Source organism: Otolemur garnettii, unplaced genomic scaffold (assembly GCF_000181295.1).
Source record: "Otolemur garnettii isolate 467f Iridium unplaced genomic scaffold, OtoGar3 scaffold00038, whole genome shotgun sequence".
Lineage (NCBI taxonomy): Eukaryota > Metazoa > Chordata > Mammalia > Primates > Galagidae > Otolemur > Otolemur garnettii.
Genome location: NW_003852433.1, coordinates 1000229 through 1017865, shown reverse-complemented (window position 1 = coordinate 1017865; position 17637 = coordinate 1000229). Strand labels below are relative to the sequence as shown.

Genomic DNA, 17637 nt, shown 5'->3' with positions numbered 1-17637 from the left:
GGAAGGGAAGGGAAGGGAAGGGAAGGGAAGGGAGGAAGGGAAGGGGAGGGGAGGGGAGCAATCTATTTAGACATATGTATAATAGAAGTAGAGAAGGAGCTAAGGAAAGAAATGATGCCAATGTGGAAAATGCTAACAATTATCAAATAAAGGCCAAAGGTAATAGTTGATGAAACTCACACACCTCTGTTGTCAAAAAATAAAACAGAATAAAGAAAGCAGGGTACATGTGAGATCTATTAGTATAGAGTATAAATGTCTCAACAGAATAATTAAGTAAATGAGATGAGGTATATATTAACCAGTGTGATGTAAGCATTCCTCATTCTATATGAAATCAGTACACTGGACCCCATAAATGTATTAATGTATACATGATCTATGTGTTTATGATTTAATAAAAAAATAAAAATACGTATTAAAAAAAAAAGAAAGAAGGGAAGAAGCAAAAGGGGAGGCAGCGATCCTTCACAGGTGATTCTGAAAAATCATTGCCCTGTAATAAAGAACAAAGTCAGACAGATATTTTTACTGACCCTACAATGCTCAGCCCAGGTATGGTGTCCCCTAGAAAGCCTTTACCCGCCTTCGGTAGGGCTGGGGCCTCTTCCGACTCCAGAGCCTGCTGTGCTCCCTCCCCCACCCATGCAATAACTGTTTATTTACATATTTTTTCTCCCAACAGAAATGCTGGTTTCTGGACTAGACTGTATCCTTTTACGAATCCTCAATCCTCAGCACCAGAAGAATACTCAAGGAAAGTTCACGGACTGGAAAGAATGAAGGAATGTAGGAGTAGAAAGAGGAAGGACTGGGAGAGTGTAGAAAGAATGTACCAAAGGCCCCACCTGCCCCATCTGGGCTCCTGAATCCAGACCCAGCAACCCTCTCATCAGTCAGCTGTTTAGCTTCCCTTGTCTTAAAAACAAGATTCCAAACTGACCTCTGGTACCCAATCTAGAGTGAGTTCTCTGTATTTCTAAGCCCAAGTTAACAGCCTGGTTTCATTCCTACAGGATGTTATCAACTTCTGAAATCTCAGGCCTGAGAGGGAGCTGGGAGCTGGGATCTCATCCGGTTTGAGCCTTTCATTGTACACCTGAAAACATGGGGAAGGAAAAGAGGTTTCTGGGTCCCACAGGCTGATGAGACAGTGGAAGTATCAGCTGTAAAATTCAAGTTTTTACCTTCTCATATAATTTCCACAATGCTTTGAAAAAATAATAATTCTATATACGTAGAATAACTAAAGTCTCTGGTTAAGATTACAGATCCCACTTGGGTTCACCATAATTTAAGTAAACTGAATGCATCCCTTCCCTGTGCAGCCAAGACACTGCCCCAACTGACTATGGTGAAATCGCAGTAGGCACATACAGGCTCCAACTTACTCACAAAAGCTCCCAGTTCCCCAGGAAAATGCAGTGTTAACTGAAGGAAATTCTTCATCCATTCATCTCTCCTTACGTCCATCTGGATCATTTTCTGAGTGTCATGATGCCAGATGCCATTGATCAAGAAACGAATATTTCTTGCCTTCAAGGAACTTATGTTCTAGAGGGGGAGGTAGATTTGTTAAGCTATGACTATGGGAAAATACGAGTGAAACTGTATTCTTCTTAGGAATAAAACTGAAGAAAAAAAAAGTTTATGTAGCAAAGGGAATAAAAGTCTAGCTCAGCAATTATCTTCCAGATATGACAGATTAGCTTTCACCAGAGCAAATTCCTGCTTAGAAAAACCAGAAAAGGAGAACTCAAATGTAAGGACAGTGGAGAGCCATCAGAGGAGCCAGGCCTCGAAGGGCCACATTCTGGAAAGGTGAGCCGTGTTGTGTGATATTTTTAACCTGAAAGTCACTTGTTGATCTTGAAGAAAAATTAATACGGAAAATTTTTATTCACAGATATCAAGACTTGCTACATAAAGTTACATTAACCAAAGCTGTGCTTTATCAGCTCATAGATGAACGAATTGAAAAAGTGAAATAGAATAGAGTCCAGAAACATATCTGCGCATATAAGATCATTTGATAGACAATGAAATGATACTGTTGTACATTGTGGGATGTATTCTGTCTGTAAAATATACATGCTGGGCCAATTGGATATACGGTAAACAGTGCATCTTAATTCCTCCCTTATGCCATAAAGAAATATGAACTCCTACTGTATCGTAGATCTAGATATAAAAAGTAAATTAATACAGCATCAACAAAAAAAGGGGATGTTTTCAAAATTCAAAAGTAGGCAAGTGATTCTTTGACAGTATATAAAAGATATCAACTAGAAAGGAAAAAGTATAAATTAGGTTATGTTAAAATTAAGAAGTCTTTATCAAAATAGAGCATTTAAGGAAGTGAAAAAGGCAAGCCACTGAATGGGAATATATCCACACACCCTATAAAGGACTTGCACCTGGATGTAAAAGGAACTCCTACAAGCAATACATAAGAGTTGGATAAAGAAAAAAAAATAATGGACGAAAGACTTTCTCAGACATTTCCAAAAAAGGCTATTCAAACAAAGATACAAGCTCATAGAAAGATTTATTTACCAGGGAAATGTAAGTTAAGACACCAAAAACTGACACTACACATATTCACTATAATAGGTGGATATGCTGAATTTTTTTTTTAAGTAAAAAAACCCAGGTGTTGACAAGGATGTGGAGAAAGTATAATATATATTCACTGCTGGTGGGAATCGAAGTCGGAACAAATATTTTGGTAGTATTTCCCAAAGATGAAAATACATCCATGATCTAGCAATCTATGGAGTCCAAACCTAATATAAATCTGCATATTCATGCAACAAAAGATGTGTACAAGATTGTTCCTAGTACTATTATTCATTGTAATATGAAATTGGAAACTACCTTAATATCTATAAATAATAGAATGAATGAATTATTTTATATTTACATAATGCAGTCTGTGTCCACATCCAGACTTCACCTGTTTCACTTACTAGGGCTTCTCAGTGGTAACACAGTTGCCATTTTGGACCAAATATTCTATGTGGCCTGTCCCTGCATTGTAGGATAACTGGCAGCATTCTTGATCTGTACCAATTGGATATCAGTTGTATCTCCCAGTTGTGACAGACAAAAAGGTCTTTGGACATTGTGAACTGTCCTCTCAGTGTGTGCGTGTGAATGCACACAAAGTAGTCCCCAGTTTGGAACAACTCTTATGGACGAAGACCAAAAACAAATGAATTACTGCTATATGCAATGACATGGAGGGGTCTCACAAATATAGAGGGAAAGAGAAGCCAGACACGGAAGAATATACAAACCAGATACTTCCATTCTACTTAGAGTTCAAAAACAGGACATTTGTGTTAGAAGTCAGGATGGTGGATATCTCTGGAGAATGAAAACAGCATGACTTAAATGAATAACAGGAGGTCTTAGGGGCACCTAAAATCCCCAACTAAGTTAGCTTCAAGTTTGTATAAAACCATTTCAATAGATCTTTAATTTTAATCAGAGAACTACAGATTCTAAGCATCAATGATTAATCCAAATGATCTAGTTTTGATTTGGGGAATAATTACATAGCTAGAATCCATTTTTTTATTAAGTAAAATACATATAGATCATGAATACATTTATGCATATGTGGGGTACAATGTGCTGATTTTTTTTTAATACAATCTGCCGTGGTTACATCAAACCAATCAACATAGCTTTTGCCTCATTTACTTGATTATTGTGTTAAGACGTTTATGTTCTACACTTGACAGATTAGTCCATTTTTGTTTATTTATTTATTTATTTGCAGTTTTTTGGCCAGGGCCGGGCCTGAACCCATCACCTCCAGCATATGGGGCTGGCACCCTACTCCTTTGAGCCACAGGCGCTGCCCGATTTGTTCATTTTTTTGAAAATTTTATCATTTCTTTTTGAAAAATTTTATGTATCTTTCCATATGTGTATTTCAATAAGTTTATTAGCCCACATCATAAAATCCCAAATATGCAAAAGGGAACACTTTGGCACTGCTGGTGGGACTGCAAACTAATACAACCTCTATGGCAATAAGTATGGAGAATTCTCAAAGAATCAAAAGTGGATCTTCCATTTGATCTAGAAGTCCCATTACTAGATATCTACCCAGAAGAAAAAGAATCATTTTAACACGAGGACATTTGCACTATAATGTTTATTACAGCTCAATTCACCATTGCCAAGATGTGGAATCAACTCAAGTGCCCATCAGCCCATGAATGGATTAACAAACTGTGGTATATGTATACCATGGAATACTACTCAGCCATAAAAAGATAGAGACTGTATAACTTTTGTGTTTCCCTGGATGGACTTGAAACACATTCTTCTTAGTAAAGTACCAAAAGAATGGGGGGGGGAGTACACAATATAGTAAACAGTAATACGAAACCAATATATAAACAACTACATGCCCACAGGGAAAAAAATGCAAGTATAGTCTAAAGAGAGGGAAGGGAGAGGAGGAAAAGGGGAGGGGTTAGGAGGGAGTGTGAGTGGCAAGATCTCACCTTGGGTGCACAATGGCTGCACGCCCTGTGGGTGAAGGCTCAATTATAACTTGAACTTTGCCTTAGAAATGAAAGCAAAGTAATCTAAACATTTGTACCCTCTTATCAATCTGAAATTTTTAAAAATGAAAAATCTTTAATTTCAATCAGAGAACCACAGATTCTAAACATCAATGATTAATCCAAATGATTTTATACTAACTTGGCGCTAACTTAGTTAAGTAAGCCTCAAATTTTGTGAAAGATCCCACAGACCCACCTTCCAAGACTTGGAGTTCTACACAGAAACAACCTTCCCTTCCATGGAAGACTGTCCGAGAGGGATGTGGGTCCTAAGTATGAATCCTATGTCCACATCCAGACTTTGCCTGTTTCCTCACTTACTCAGGCCTTAGGTCCATAGTAAATGTGTTTGCATTGAACATGTCTGCAAGTTCAGTTTCAATGTCTTTTCCAGTAATCTTCCTAACACTGATAAAACTTAAAAGAACCATTATGTCCTGGAAAGACGTAAAACCATATTCATGAGCGGCCCATTCATTAAGTATATTCAGGATGGATTAAAATTATTCTGAGCTCTAGACCAGTAAATAAATGTACTATTGAAATAAGATTAGCATCAGATGCTTAACCTACTTGGAGAACAAGCTGTTTTTAACGCTAAGTACCATCCATTCACATATACATAATTAATGAACTAATTACAAATGAGTCTTATCTAATCATTTAAGCAGCCCTCACATGACCCAGCCTTGGCTTCATTTCTGTAGTAGAGTAATTGCATTTCCTTGAAAGTGATACAACTTTATTTTTAAAACAATACCCTATAATTTAGACCTTTTATTTTTACTAATTCAATCTAGTCTTATCCCAAATGAAAACAAATGGGGGTGGCGGTGGTATCTAAATCTCTTCGTTGCAAACTAAGAACCGCAAGCCAAGAGTTTGGGGTTGCAAATATTTACAGAAAGCAAATTTTCCCCAGAAAAAGGAAAAGTTGTGATGCCATCTTTTAGCCAAACGAAAAGCAGTTGTGTTAAATCGGCACCAAAGCAAATGATACATACAACAGTAATTAGCAAAGATTACACAGTAATTAAAATCACGATGATTATGTGAGTGAGAACAATTTATACAATAATCTCCATACTCACATTGCAACATGGTACAAGTCCAACAGCAATAGTAGGAAGCTGGGATTGGTAATAAATTCAAATCACAGCATCACCTAATTATATTGTGACAGATTGGTCACTAAAAATTGAGGGACAAATAAAGTCTCTGACCAGGGTAGACAACATTATTTGGATTTTCCAAAGTTACCAAATGGAGACCCCCCAACACTCTAAGATACTTTCTCACCACCAGCACCCCATTCCCTGTCTTCATAATCCTGTGTACTCTCCTGGTTCAACCTTCCCCTTGATGGAGAACATTTGCTATGCTTATTGTTTTTACCTGCCCAGGATAGTTCTCCTGCTTCGGGCAACACCTCCCTCACTTTGCCCTTGGGGGAAGCCCCTCGGTGCTCCCACGGTTTGGTGGGAATTACCCCATCTCCCAAAGACAGGTGGAAGCACTGACTCAGGCCTAACGGAAGAGGGTCCATTGGTCCCACTGTCCATTCTGACGGGTCCAGATAATGTGACCCACTTAGGCTTGAGATATTTGTGGAACTATTGAGAAGAGAGAAACCCTGTTTGCTGTTGGGCTGAGAACACTGCAGGCATGAGGTTGGACCTGTTGGCTGCCAACTTGTTGTCTCAGAAAGAAACCAACAGTGAGGAATCAGAGCAGAGAGGTTGGTAGGGAACCAGATCTCCATGATCATTTTTAAATTCTTGCATCTAGCAGTTCCTTTCCCAGCTGTAGAGACAACACATTTTCCTTCTTGCTCAAGCCAGGTTGAGTGGGGTTGGATGTCACAATATTATGCAAAGAAGTCCTGAAATCTCCTTGGGGGTCCAGGCCAGAGTTTAAAACATTCTGGACAGTTTTATTTGGGTGTCCCCAAACACACAAAGTTCAACATATTTAAAACTGAGCTCACCAAAATGTCACCTTCATTGCCAAGACATTTTATGCTGTACTCATGGTTTTCTGCTATGAGTCTAGCTCATGTCCACACTCTCTGGCATGATCTTCCCTAGTTCCACCTGTGCCTGTCAGCGTCCAGGCCTCACACAGCAGCATCACTGGGCCTGGCCTGGGATGAAGGGCAGAGGGTGGAGGAGAGTTTCTGCTTAATAAGTACCCACTTGGTGCCAGGCTTTCCCCTGGATACTCTACAGATGTTAATTCTCCAGCTTAGCAAAGAGAATATATTATGAAGCCTATTTCAGGGAGAGGAATTGAGACTCAGAGACGGTAACTTGCTCATGGTCAGGAAGCTAGGGAGTGACAGGGGTTGTAGTTGAAACCAGGTCCACCAGGCTGCCAAGTCTATTGTCTCCCTTTCTCTTTGAGATTTCTTCATTAGCCCAGGTTGAACTCTTTGAGTCCATAACCTGCCTCTCTCCTCTGTCTGCACTCTGGTGGGGCAAATCCCCAGACCTTCAGTTCTCCCTCTATATTCCATTAATCCCTGTTCATGTTGCTAAGAACTTGCTCTGTGATAGGAGACAGTTAATCAGCCTGGGAAATCCACTTTAGGCTCTCATTACTAATATCATCCTTGTAATAGCCTGGGAGAGAAGCCATCACTGACTGCTATTTCCCTGGTCATTTACCTGTTCAGTGATTTTTGAGGACCTAGTATGTGCCAGGCACTATTAGGTTCACAGCCTAAGGAAAGAGATCAACACCCGAGTGGATTATATCTACGTAACACGGCCTATACTATGGAAGAGGGATGTTTGGGGTCTGTGAGACAACTGCGGGGGTGGGGGGGGCCTGGCCCTCCGGGGACTTAGGGGAGGCTGCTGAGGAAGGCAATTCATGAGCTGAGTCCTGAAGGATGAGTGAGAGGAGACAAACCAAGAAACATGAGGAAGGATCATCCCAACGGACCAGAGGTGGGAGATAGCTTAGTGAATGAGGGAGAGCTATATAACCACTGGGGGCACAACCTACAAAGGAGAAAGGCCAAAAAATGAGACCAGGGCTGGAGGAAAGGGCCACATTATGGAGGGCATTGTAAGCCAGGCTGAGGCCATTGTATTGTATCCTGTAGGGCCAGGGACAGCAAACTTTTTCTTTTTTTTTCTCTTTCTTTCCTTTTGAGACAGAGCCTCAAGCTGTCCCCCTGGGTAGAGTGCCATGGCATTACAGCTCACAGCAACCTCCAACTCCTGGGCTCCAGCGAGTCTCCTGCCTCAGCCTCCCAAGTAGCTGGGACCACAGGCGCCCGCCACAACGCCCGACTCTTTTTTGGTTGCAGCCGTCATTGTTGTTTGGCGGGCCCGGGCTGGGGATTCGAACCCGCCACCTTTGGTGTATGTGGCTGGCGCCTTAGCCGCTTGAGCCAGCAAACTTTTTTTATGAAGGGCCAGAGAGCAAAATACTTTTGGTTCTGTGGACTTTATGGTCTCTATTGCAACTAATGAATTCTGCTATCATAGTGCAAAAGTAATTGTGGACACCATGCTGAAAAAATAGGCATTGCTGTGATTCAATCAAACTTTATTTATAAACACCCGGTCAGGGGCCATATTTGCCCTGTGGGCAATAGTTTGCTGACCCTGCTGTAGGCAAGGGGAAGCCATTGGCACCAGATTTTTATTTTAGAGGGATCATATGGGCTGAAGTGTAGAGGAAGGACCAAAGGTGGGTGGTGTTGGAAGGCCTTTGCCTGCGTCTAGGAAAGAAATGATGGGATGATAACTTGACTTAAATGGGCTGGTGGTGGAGATAGAGAGAAGTAGAAAGAGTCAAGTCACAAGTATTTGGGGTGAAGTTGGGGTGGAATAATCAAGATTTATGGATCAGATGAGACAGAGGGATGATAGCCCAAGATGACTCATGGGCTCCAGTGTGGGTGGCTTTATGTGTGACAGAACCACCCAGAGAGCCTGAGAACACAGGATGGATGGGGAGGCACGAACTTCCCCTCGGATATGCTGAGATGAGACAGCAGGGGGGGCATCCAGCTGGTGGTCAATGTAGATAATTAGGCAAAACATATAGGTTTCAAACTTGGGAGAATGTAAGAGCTAGCAATGGCGATTTGAGTGTCACCTGCTTATAGCTGGGAGTCAAACTCATGAGAAGAGAGTTGGCTGCAGCCAGGTGGAGAGAGAAACAGCCAGGTAAGAGCAGCACCCTATAAACCCCAGCATTGAGGGTATAGGGAGAAGTTTCAGCAGCACCAAGAAGCAGAAATATCGTCAGGGCTAAGTGAACAGAGAGCTCTAAAAAGTGTTCAAGAGCAGCCAGAGGGAAAGCCCCCAGAAAGATAAAGATTAGAGAACATCCCCTGATTTGTCTCTTCGGAAGCTGCTGATATGGTGAAAAATGTTTCAGTGGAGTGCTGGGGGCTGGCTCTAGGCCGTAGTAAACAGAGGTGCACACGCTGTAAGTGAAGATGGTACATGCAGATGAGTTTTAAAAACTTGGATTTAAATGGAAGTAAGGTGATAACTCAAAAGAGCAGCAAGGTGATGGGTGAGGACACAGTCAGCATGCGGGAGATGGCAAAATGTTTGTCAGCTGTGCAGGGAGGGCTGGGATGAGGGAGTTGAGGAACAGGAGAGCAAGGGGACTCTGGATGGATCGGAGTGTTTGCAGAGGAAAGAGGGGACGAATGTGGATCAGCCTCAGATAGGACAGGACCAGACCTTACCTTCTTAGACCAGAAGGAACATGGAGCCAGACACAAATAAATTTAGAAACATCGCAGCAGAAGGTGAAGCCTTGTTTAATTTTCATTGAATGAAACAGGAGGTGAGCTGCTCTCTGAGGGTGAGGAAGAGGGGCTGAAGGAAGGTCAGCATGGTTTGGACTAGTTGCCCAGTACAATGAGAGCAGTGGCCACGCCAGACACCAGCAGTCTGTACAGCTGAGGCCAGCAAGGCCTGACGCATGGGGACCCTGCGCGGCTGGGTGGGCAGCCATGACTGGAGCTCTTTTGGGCCTCCAGTGAAATGGAGCCTGGACCCGGCTGGGGAAGCCTGCTGTGCTGTAAAGACAAGAAGAAAGCCAGGGGAGCTCGGTGGCCTGCGCCACAGGGCAGTGGCCCTGGAGGGTGGGAAGGAGAGGCCAGGCACAAGGCTAGGTGAGCACACCAGCCCCCCCAGATTGCCCTGGCACCCCTGCGACTGGATGTTGAGAGAGACTCCTGAACCGAGTGTGACTGCCTCCACTAAGCCCGCGCACTCCCTCTCTGGGGGCCACAGAGGTAATTTAGTGTCTCCGTCTGCAGCGGCGCTTGCGTTTATCAGCAGCTGCGGCACGATTCCTGGGCTGTAAATCATAACGCTTTAGGTATATTTCTCTTGAGTTGACGTCCCCTTATAAATAATATGGGGACAGCTTTTATTTTGTTGGCTGACGGCCGCTCTCTCCCTCTCTTCTGTTTTAAGCGTGACCTTTCACAGGCAAATTGGAAATACCCAAGAAGCTCACTTATTGGGCCTTGCCATGTGCCAGGCATTATGGGGACAGGTAGGCAAGAGAGAGTCCTGTCTTGTGCCATTAGACAGAGCCTCTTCGCAGAAGGGACACTGGGAGGATTTGGTAATACCTGTTCCAATTTAAAACACAAATGTCCTTTGACTCAGAGAATTATTTACCCATGCGGATATAGATGTATGTTTTTTGAAGTCTGGTATGTCAACGGTGAATATCCAGAAAGCATTTAAAAGGGAAAGAAGAACACGATAGGTAAATAAAGCATGGCGCCTTTCACGGGGACTATAAAATATGAGACAGACTTATGGGCCTGGTAGGGGACGATCTCCAAGGGACATTGTTAGGGGGAAGAGGCATGTTGTAAGAATTTATGAGTGGCATAATGTACATAATATAGTTTTGTACATTTATGTTTTTAAAAGTCCACAAATATGCAATATATTTGCTACGAGTATGTATATATGTTTATGATAGTTAGAGAGAAAGACATGGAAGGCTATAAACCAAACAGGATGATGGATCGGTTTGGGAAGGAAGCTAAGACTGCGGTAGTGACCAGAGGAGCTTAGCCTTCTGTAATATTTTAAGTTCTTGAAGAGGAGAAATGGTCACAGATTGGTTGGGCCATGAAAAAAAAAGGCCTTGAGCTTTCTGCTGTAAATTTGGGTAAAATATTTGCCTCTGCAGACCTCAATTTTCCCGATCTGCAAGTCATACTAGATAATCCCAGTGGTTCTTTCCAACTCAGAATGTCTAGAGTCTTCAAATTATAGACATCTTCAAAAGAAGGGCTTCAAGATTTTCTGGTCCTAATGCCTTGGGATTTGGTATTCAGTAGGCACTTACTAAATATCTTTTGGCTGAATATTGAATAATAATCTTTAGGCAGTGTTAATGTGAATAAACAGGTCAGATTTTTGCCAGTAAACTTTGCCAAGTGCGTGATCTACCCTCTAGATAAACATCAGAGAGCCAGGGCAATATGGCCAAAACCAAGAGAGGCTCTGAAGGGGTTCAAATCCCTGTTCTTCCACTTACCTGCTGTGTGACATTGAATGAATTACTAACCTTCTCTGAGGCACAGTCAGTGTGGAGCTGCAACTAAATACAGTTAATATTTCTGCTCTAATTTTGGTGCTACGGTCAGTTATTCACTCAACAAACATTTATTGAGCACAGCGAATGGAGGACCACAGTCACGAAGCAGACTGACAAGGAGTCCCTTCTTATAAATGTGTCCCAGTATCTGGCTCACCTTCCGCCCCTTCGCTGTCTTTGGTGCAGGGACTTCAACTCTGAACTATAGCTGGGGACATGCCCAAGGACGTGGAAGGGGAGAGGGCCGAGAAAGCAGGACAAGAACCCGGAGGGGCCCAATCCTGCCTGAAAGCAGCTGCAGGAACTGGGGTGAGACCATCTATGACGGATAAATTGCTTCCCTTTCTTGGGTCTCAGTTCTCTCTTCTGTAACACGTGGATGTTGATATCTGTTCCTGGGGTTCCTCTAGGCATCAAATAGATACTAATATTCATGAAGCAGTTTATGTTTTTGAGCTTCCTCTGGGGCCAGATTCTGAATGAAGAATGACTTGTACGCCAACACATCACCCCTGACGGCAACTCTGATTTACTCATGAGGAAACACCAACAAAGAAGTTAAGCCACTTGCCCCAAATCTCCAGCTCCAAGATAGATGAATAATGGTTTGGAACCCAGATGCCCCGACTTCAGATCATGTGCTGAAACAACCTCTCCTCTCCCATTCAGACAGGTGCCACACAACACAGGGTACCATTTGTTCAGTTGAGGATCCTTATCGTGCACCCTGCCATAATTTTAACTCTGAAACTCAGGGGTTATGTTAAGGAGCATTCACATTCTGCTCTGGCCACTCCAGTTCTGTTGCTGCCACTGGCAGGCAAGCAAAAACAAAGATATTTAGTTATCATGAGGAGAAAAAGTCCCCGTCATTTGGGGTTCACTGAGGACGTGATTCTTTCTTCATGCAGACCTTTGTTTTTAATTAAGAGCAGCAATCAGATAATCTTGCTTTAATTAACTCCCCAGATGCACCCCATTCCTGGAGCCTCCGTTTGATATTTTCAACATCAAATCTCCCAGGCTAAGATTATCTGCAGACACGCGCCAGACATTTGCCATTTGCCGAATGTGCCCGAAAGGTTAGCCTGACTCCCGCCCCCTTCTTCCTGCAGAGGCAACCTCTGCTTCAGAGCAAACACGTTTCAAGTCAGGAAAGGGTTGTCTGGGTTTGCTCCATGAGGCTGTGGTTTTCCTTTCTGTCTTACCACATGGGTCCTTCTGTTATCACACAGGCAGTGTGCATTTCATCTTAATTATGCATCTGCTTAATCTGTAATTTCTGATTTATGACCATTAACTCCTAAGTACAAAAGGGCCACCCTCAAAAAAGAAAACCAAGTGAGCTCAGAGACATGGAGCCGAAACGCAAGAGGGAAGATGGATTTAAGTCATACAACTAAGATCAATCCCGAGGCCTGTTTGTTAGGGCAGCCCATAGCTGCCCGTCCTGTAGCCTTGAGAGGGGCCCATCTCAGGCTGTGATGGAATTTATCCCCCTTTTCAGGAGGGAAACTACAAAATCACATACTGATTAAAAAGCAAATAGAACTAAAATCTCCAAATGACAAACCATCCAGTGTAGCTTTCTTTATAATGATTCACGACTTTAAAAACAACTTAATATCTCACATTACAAATGATTAAACTTCCTATATATATATTTTTTATTGTTGGGGATTCATTAAGGGTACAAGATGTGTCACACACTGAGACCCCACCCCTGCCCTCCTTCTCTCTCTCTCTCTGCTTTCCCCAACCCCCACCATGTCATTGTCATTAATTGTCCTCAAATCAAGATTGAATACATAACCCTCATATTAATCTGAAATTTAAAAAATTCAGTGAATGTATTTATAAAGAAAATTTTAAATCTCTAAGTATCCATAAATGGAAAATTAGTTTGACTTGCCTTAAATAGTAAGCAGAGAAAATAACTATGTTTTAAAATGTTCACCCTGTGCTACTTAAAATCATCTCGAAAATTAAGCTTTGGGAGGACGGTATTAGATCCTCATCCTTTCACTATTTGGGTGAGTAAATATAATTATATTCCATGTTTTGAAGACGAAGTGGAGACCCAGAGAGGATAAGTGACTGGCCTAACATCACAGTGCTAGAAGAAGCAGGATTATACCTCAAACTGTCAGGACCACACTTGTCTCTTGCCTAGCCCACAGAAAATCAAAGACTTGTATAACAACCTGAAAATTCTGAGATTCTCCAAACTATTGCCCCTTCCCCCAAACCAAGGAAGCAGAAAGAGCCTGTTACCTGGGGCTGAGGATGTGACTGCTGGTGATTGACTGTCGAGAGGGGCTCTTCACAGGATCTGTGGCCAGTGACAGAGTACAGCTCCTCCAGGACTGCAGACTGCCCTCTGCCTGGGAGCTGAGGACGGAGACATTATCCCTAGAACCAGAACACAGGACACTGTCGACACGGTGACAGTAACAGTAACGGCCATTCAATATTCATCCCGTGCCAAGAGAGGTGGCTCGCACTTGTAATCCTAGAACTCTGGGAGGTTGAGGTGGGTGGATTGCTTGAGTTCAGGATTTTGAGACAGCCTGATCAAGAGTGAGACCCCATCTCTACTGAAAAATAGAAAAACTAGCTGGGCATGTTGGTGCACAACTGCAGTCTGAGCTACTCAGGAGGCTGAGACAAGAGGATTGCTTGAGCCCATGAATTTGAGGTTGCTGTGAGCTATGAGGCCACAGCAATGTACGAGAGGCAAGAAAGTGAGACTCTCTCTCTCAAAAAAAAAAAAAAAAAAAATCCACCCACCGCATAAGGCCTAGCCATTGTGCCACCGAGTGCTAAGCATGGTTAACTCCACTTATCATTCCCGAGAAGTGGGAGCCCGTGCTGCCTCCATTGTACAGATGGGAGTACCAGCATTTGGAGAGGCCAACTGGGGTCGTGGATGAGGTCACCCGCTGGTCAGGGGTGAAGTTGAGATGCAAACCTTATTCTTTTTTATTCCAATGTCCCTGCCATCCATCAGCCACTGCACCCTTCACTGGGGAGATATGGACTCCAATGTCGATGTTCGGGCCTCTCCAGTTTGGGGGTAAAACTTGGCATTGAATTTTAAAGCAAAAAGTACATTCATGAATTATGTCAAGGGTAAAGGTCTTAACTCCTTTTTTACCTTAGCTGCAATGTCTTTGTAAGTGGGGACTTTACTCCCTGAAAGCATCATAGGGAGAGAAGGGGAAGCCCAGATGGGCACTCAATGATTAATTTCTGATGGGTATACTCACTCAGTATGATGATATATACGTGTGCACGTGTGCGTGTATGTATCTATCCGTAGGTGTGTGTGTATATGTATACATAGTTTGGTTTGCTTATAGGACACTGTATGTGTGCCAGCCGTCAGGAGAGGTGAATTATACACATGAACTTAACATTGATCATGTCCTCAAGATTCCCGTGTATAAACAGCTATAAAATACAGGAGAAACTATTAATACCACAGGGAAGGACAGGGAGTTATAGGAAAGAGCTTCGCTTTGCCTCTGGGAGGCCCAAGGGAAGGCATCAGGCAGTGGAGGCCGAGTGGCATCTTCTTTGAAGGCCAGGGCTTGGCCACACGGGCACTGAAGAAGGGAGTTGTAGGTGCACACACAAGCTTGGAAGTTCTAAGACCAGCCCACAACCAACAAGGAAAGCAGCAATAATCACAGTTGGAGAGAGAAGTGAGGGTCACAATGGCAGGACACAAATGTCAGAGGGAAAAGTCTGTTCTGGAGCCATGGAGAGTCATGGAAGGGTCTGAGGACAGTGTCCTGGTGGAGCACGGGCTTCTTCCTAAAAGGAGCTGGGTAGTTCAATAATATGCCCCTACTTTATATGCTACAAACACAGAGACAGGGTTCTTGTGGGAGTTACTGATAATTCTCCAAAAGGGGGCGAGGAAGCTCCCTTTTAAACTGGACACAGAGAACAAGAGTTCATCCTTGCAAGCCGCTCAGTTCTTCTTGGGGTTAACTTACATCTCTTTTCTGCCACCACTGCCACAATCCACTGCTGTCTGGACACTAGAAAGAGGTACAAGAAAGGATCTGTTATCTGCTGGGAGCTGGAGAACATGGTGTCCACATTAGACAGATGGCTTTGAGCCCCACTTCTGACCTCGGCCACTGTGTGTTCTTAGGGAAGTCACTTGCTGTCTCTGAGCCACCTGTCCTTTTCACAAAACGTGGCCCTGACTCCTGAGTTGTGGAGCAGGGTGAGCGACATGACCCTTGTAAAGATCTCAGCATGGTTCCTGGCAAATAGATAGTGCTAATTAAATGGCAGCAATCATCACCACTGCTCTTGTTTCAGAACAACTGCGGCTGCTATTATTAACAGCATCGTTACTGCTGACAAGCAAGCCATTTGCTTTATGTTTCCTGTGAGTGCTAGCAAATCAGACATGGGGCAGGGAAGCTTCACAGGGCATTGTGGGAAACTCTGAGACTAATTATAATGGTAGCCATTCTTTAGAGATCATCCCTTCATTCAACAAATAAGCTGTGTGCACTATTTCACTTGCCCGTTTCATGTGTCTCCATTTTGGAGATCAGAAACTTGACAGCCTTGTCTAAAGTCCTGCAGCTTTGAATCCCAGACTCATACACAGTGTGTGAGTGCAGACAGCCAAACCGCAAATTCTCAGATCCCTAAGACATCATTTTAATCCTGGGTCCTCAAGCTGGGACCTCACAACTTTATTTTCTGCTGGAATGTGGGCATTTTCTTCCTTGGAAGACCTGGCTGCTTTCTCTGAGAGATACATCTGCTGTTCCTTGGCCCCCACACTCAATGACCTCTCACCCTCAGGGGTTTCTGTTTACATGCATCTATCTGTCCCCCCCAGACTGCAACACACACCCCGGGGCCAAGAACACCTCTTAGTTCATCCTTCAGCATCAGACTGGCTAAGCGCAGGCCAGACGAGAAGTTTTCAGACAATGCTTGGCAAATCTAATAGAAGAAGAGTCAGAACATTATAGTCAGGGGCCAGATCCAGCCTCCCACCCATTTGTATAAAGATCGGCTACTTTTGCACTACAGCAGCAGAGTAGAGAGTTGCACCAAAACCCACATGGCCCCAAAAGGCTAAAAATTTGTGATCAGGCCCTTTAAAGAGAAAGACTCTGCAATAGAACAAAAGTACCTTCTGTGAATGGCCCTGTGAGAGGCAGAACAATGGCACCCAGAGATGCCCACGTCCTAATCCCTAATCCCAAGAATGTGGGACTCTGTTTCCTTATATGGAAAAAGTTTCAGTGGGTAGATACCTAGTGATAAATTAAAAACAAAGAATAAACATGTTTTACTGGAAGATAGTCGCACTTGCTCACTTATGTTTTGAGTACTTCCTCACATACTTTGACTAAACATCAACCTGTACTTGAACCCAGAACACGGGAAGTCTTTATGTAGCCGAATAACTAAAGCACACGGCCTTGTCATCCACTTGCCCCGCCGTGGAGGCCTGCTCGCTGTCTGTGAGGGGTGGATCCCGCTTGGTACTCTTTCTTACTCTGTAAGCTTACCTTTATCTTCCTTAATAAAGTTTGTTTCATGCTTGCCTTAAAAACAAAAAACCAAGCCCTGTGGGGGACTCAGAGTTGGATTTGCCCCTTGTGAAGGGCTCTTTCCCCCAGCATTAAAGCCCCACCTCATTTTGTGATGTCTAACTGTGCTGGACATCTCCTCACTCCTCCACACTTGCTCCAGCTCTCCATGCTGCTATGTGCCCCAGGGCCTGCTCTGCACAGACCACATCAGTGGGCTTCACCTGGTGCTCAGCTGACAGAAAACTCAGCCGGCAGTTGATGGGAAGAAGGGAAGGCTTGGAAGCTGGATTTCTCTCTGTTGCCTCTTCCTATGCTGGCTCCATCCCTCAAACAAAGGCCCAAACTCTTCCTGACAGACAGTGCTCCTCCTTCTCTCTCTGCCTGTCTCTCCTTCTCCCTCCTCCCCAACTGCAGCAACTGCACCCTCTTCAGCCCTAGCAGCAATTATCGGCCCTAGTTGTTGCTATCCCTGGTGCTGCACCATCCCTGCCTGGGGCTGAGCCCACACCTTTGCTAAGCTAAGCCCTCCTCATTTGGAGTTCGTCTTCCTCCTCCATTACAATAGCTAACCTTAGCACTGTTTCCACCTCATCGGGAAGATCTGTGTTTTTCAGCCAACATTTTGCATGTTGAACAAGTAGGCAGCAGGCATGACCCCACAATGCTCCGTTAACTACTGTTACACCCTTTGGCACTGTGTAATAAAAAACGGTGAAGAATCTAAAGAGGTAATCTTATAAGAATATAAGATTATCAGTGATCATTGTCACTCCCTGCTAAGCTTGTGACTCTGGAAAAGAACCAGCCATGAGGATAAATAAAAAGCCGCAGGTATGCATGCTTATTAATGCTACACTTTTTTTTTTTTT

General features: G+C 43.6%; 1 protein-coding gene across 4 annotated transcripts in view; it reads right to left on the bottom strand.

The window, feature by feature from the left end:
• Nucleotides 1–17637, bottom strand: part of MYO18B (myosin XVIIIB) — a 262880-nt gene that overhangs the window by 10210 nt on the left and 235033 nt on the right. For all 4 annotated transcript variants that reach the window (XM_023513322.1, XM_023513320.1, XM_023513324.1 and 1 more), the window contains 2 exons: nt 15194–15238; nt 13464–13601 (listed from right to left, as the gene is read on the bottom strand). In XM_023513322.1, coding sequence (XP_023369090.1) covers nt 13464–13601; nt 15194–15238 — 183 coding nt within the window. The remainder of the gene's footprint in view (nt 1–13463; nt 13602–15193; nt 15239–17637) is intronic.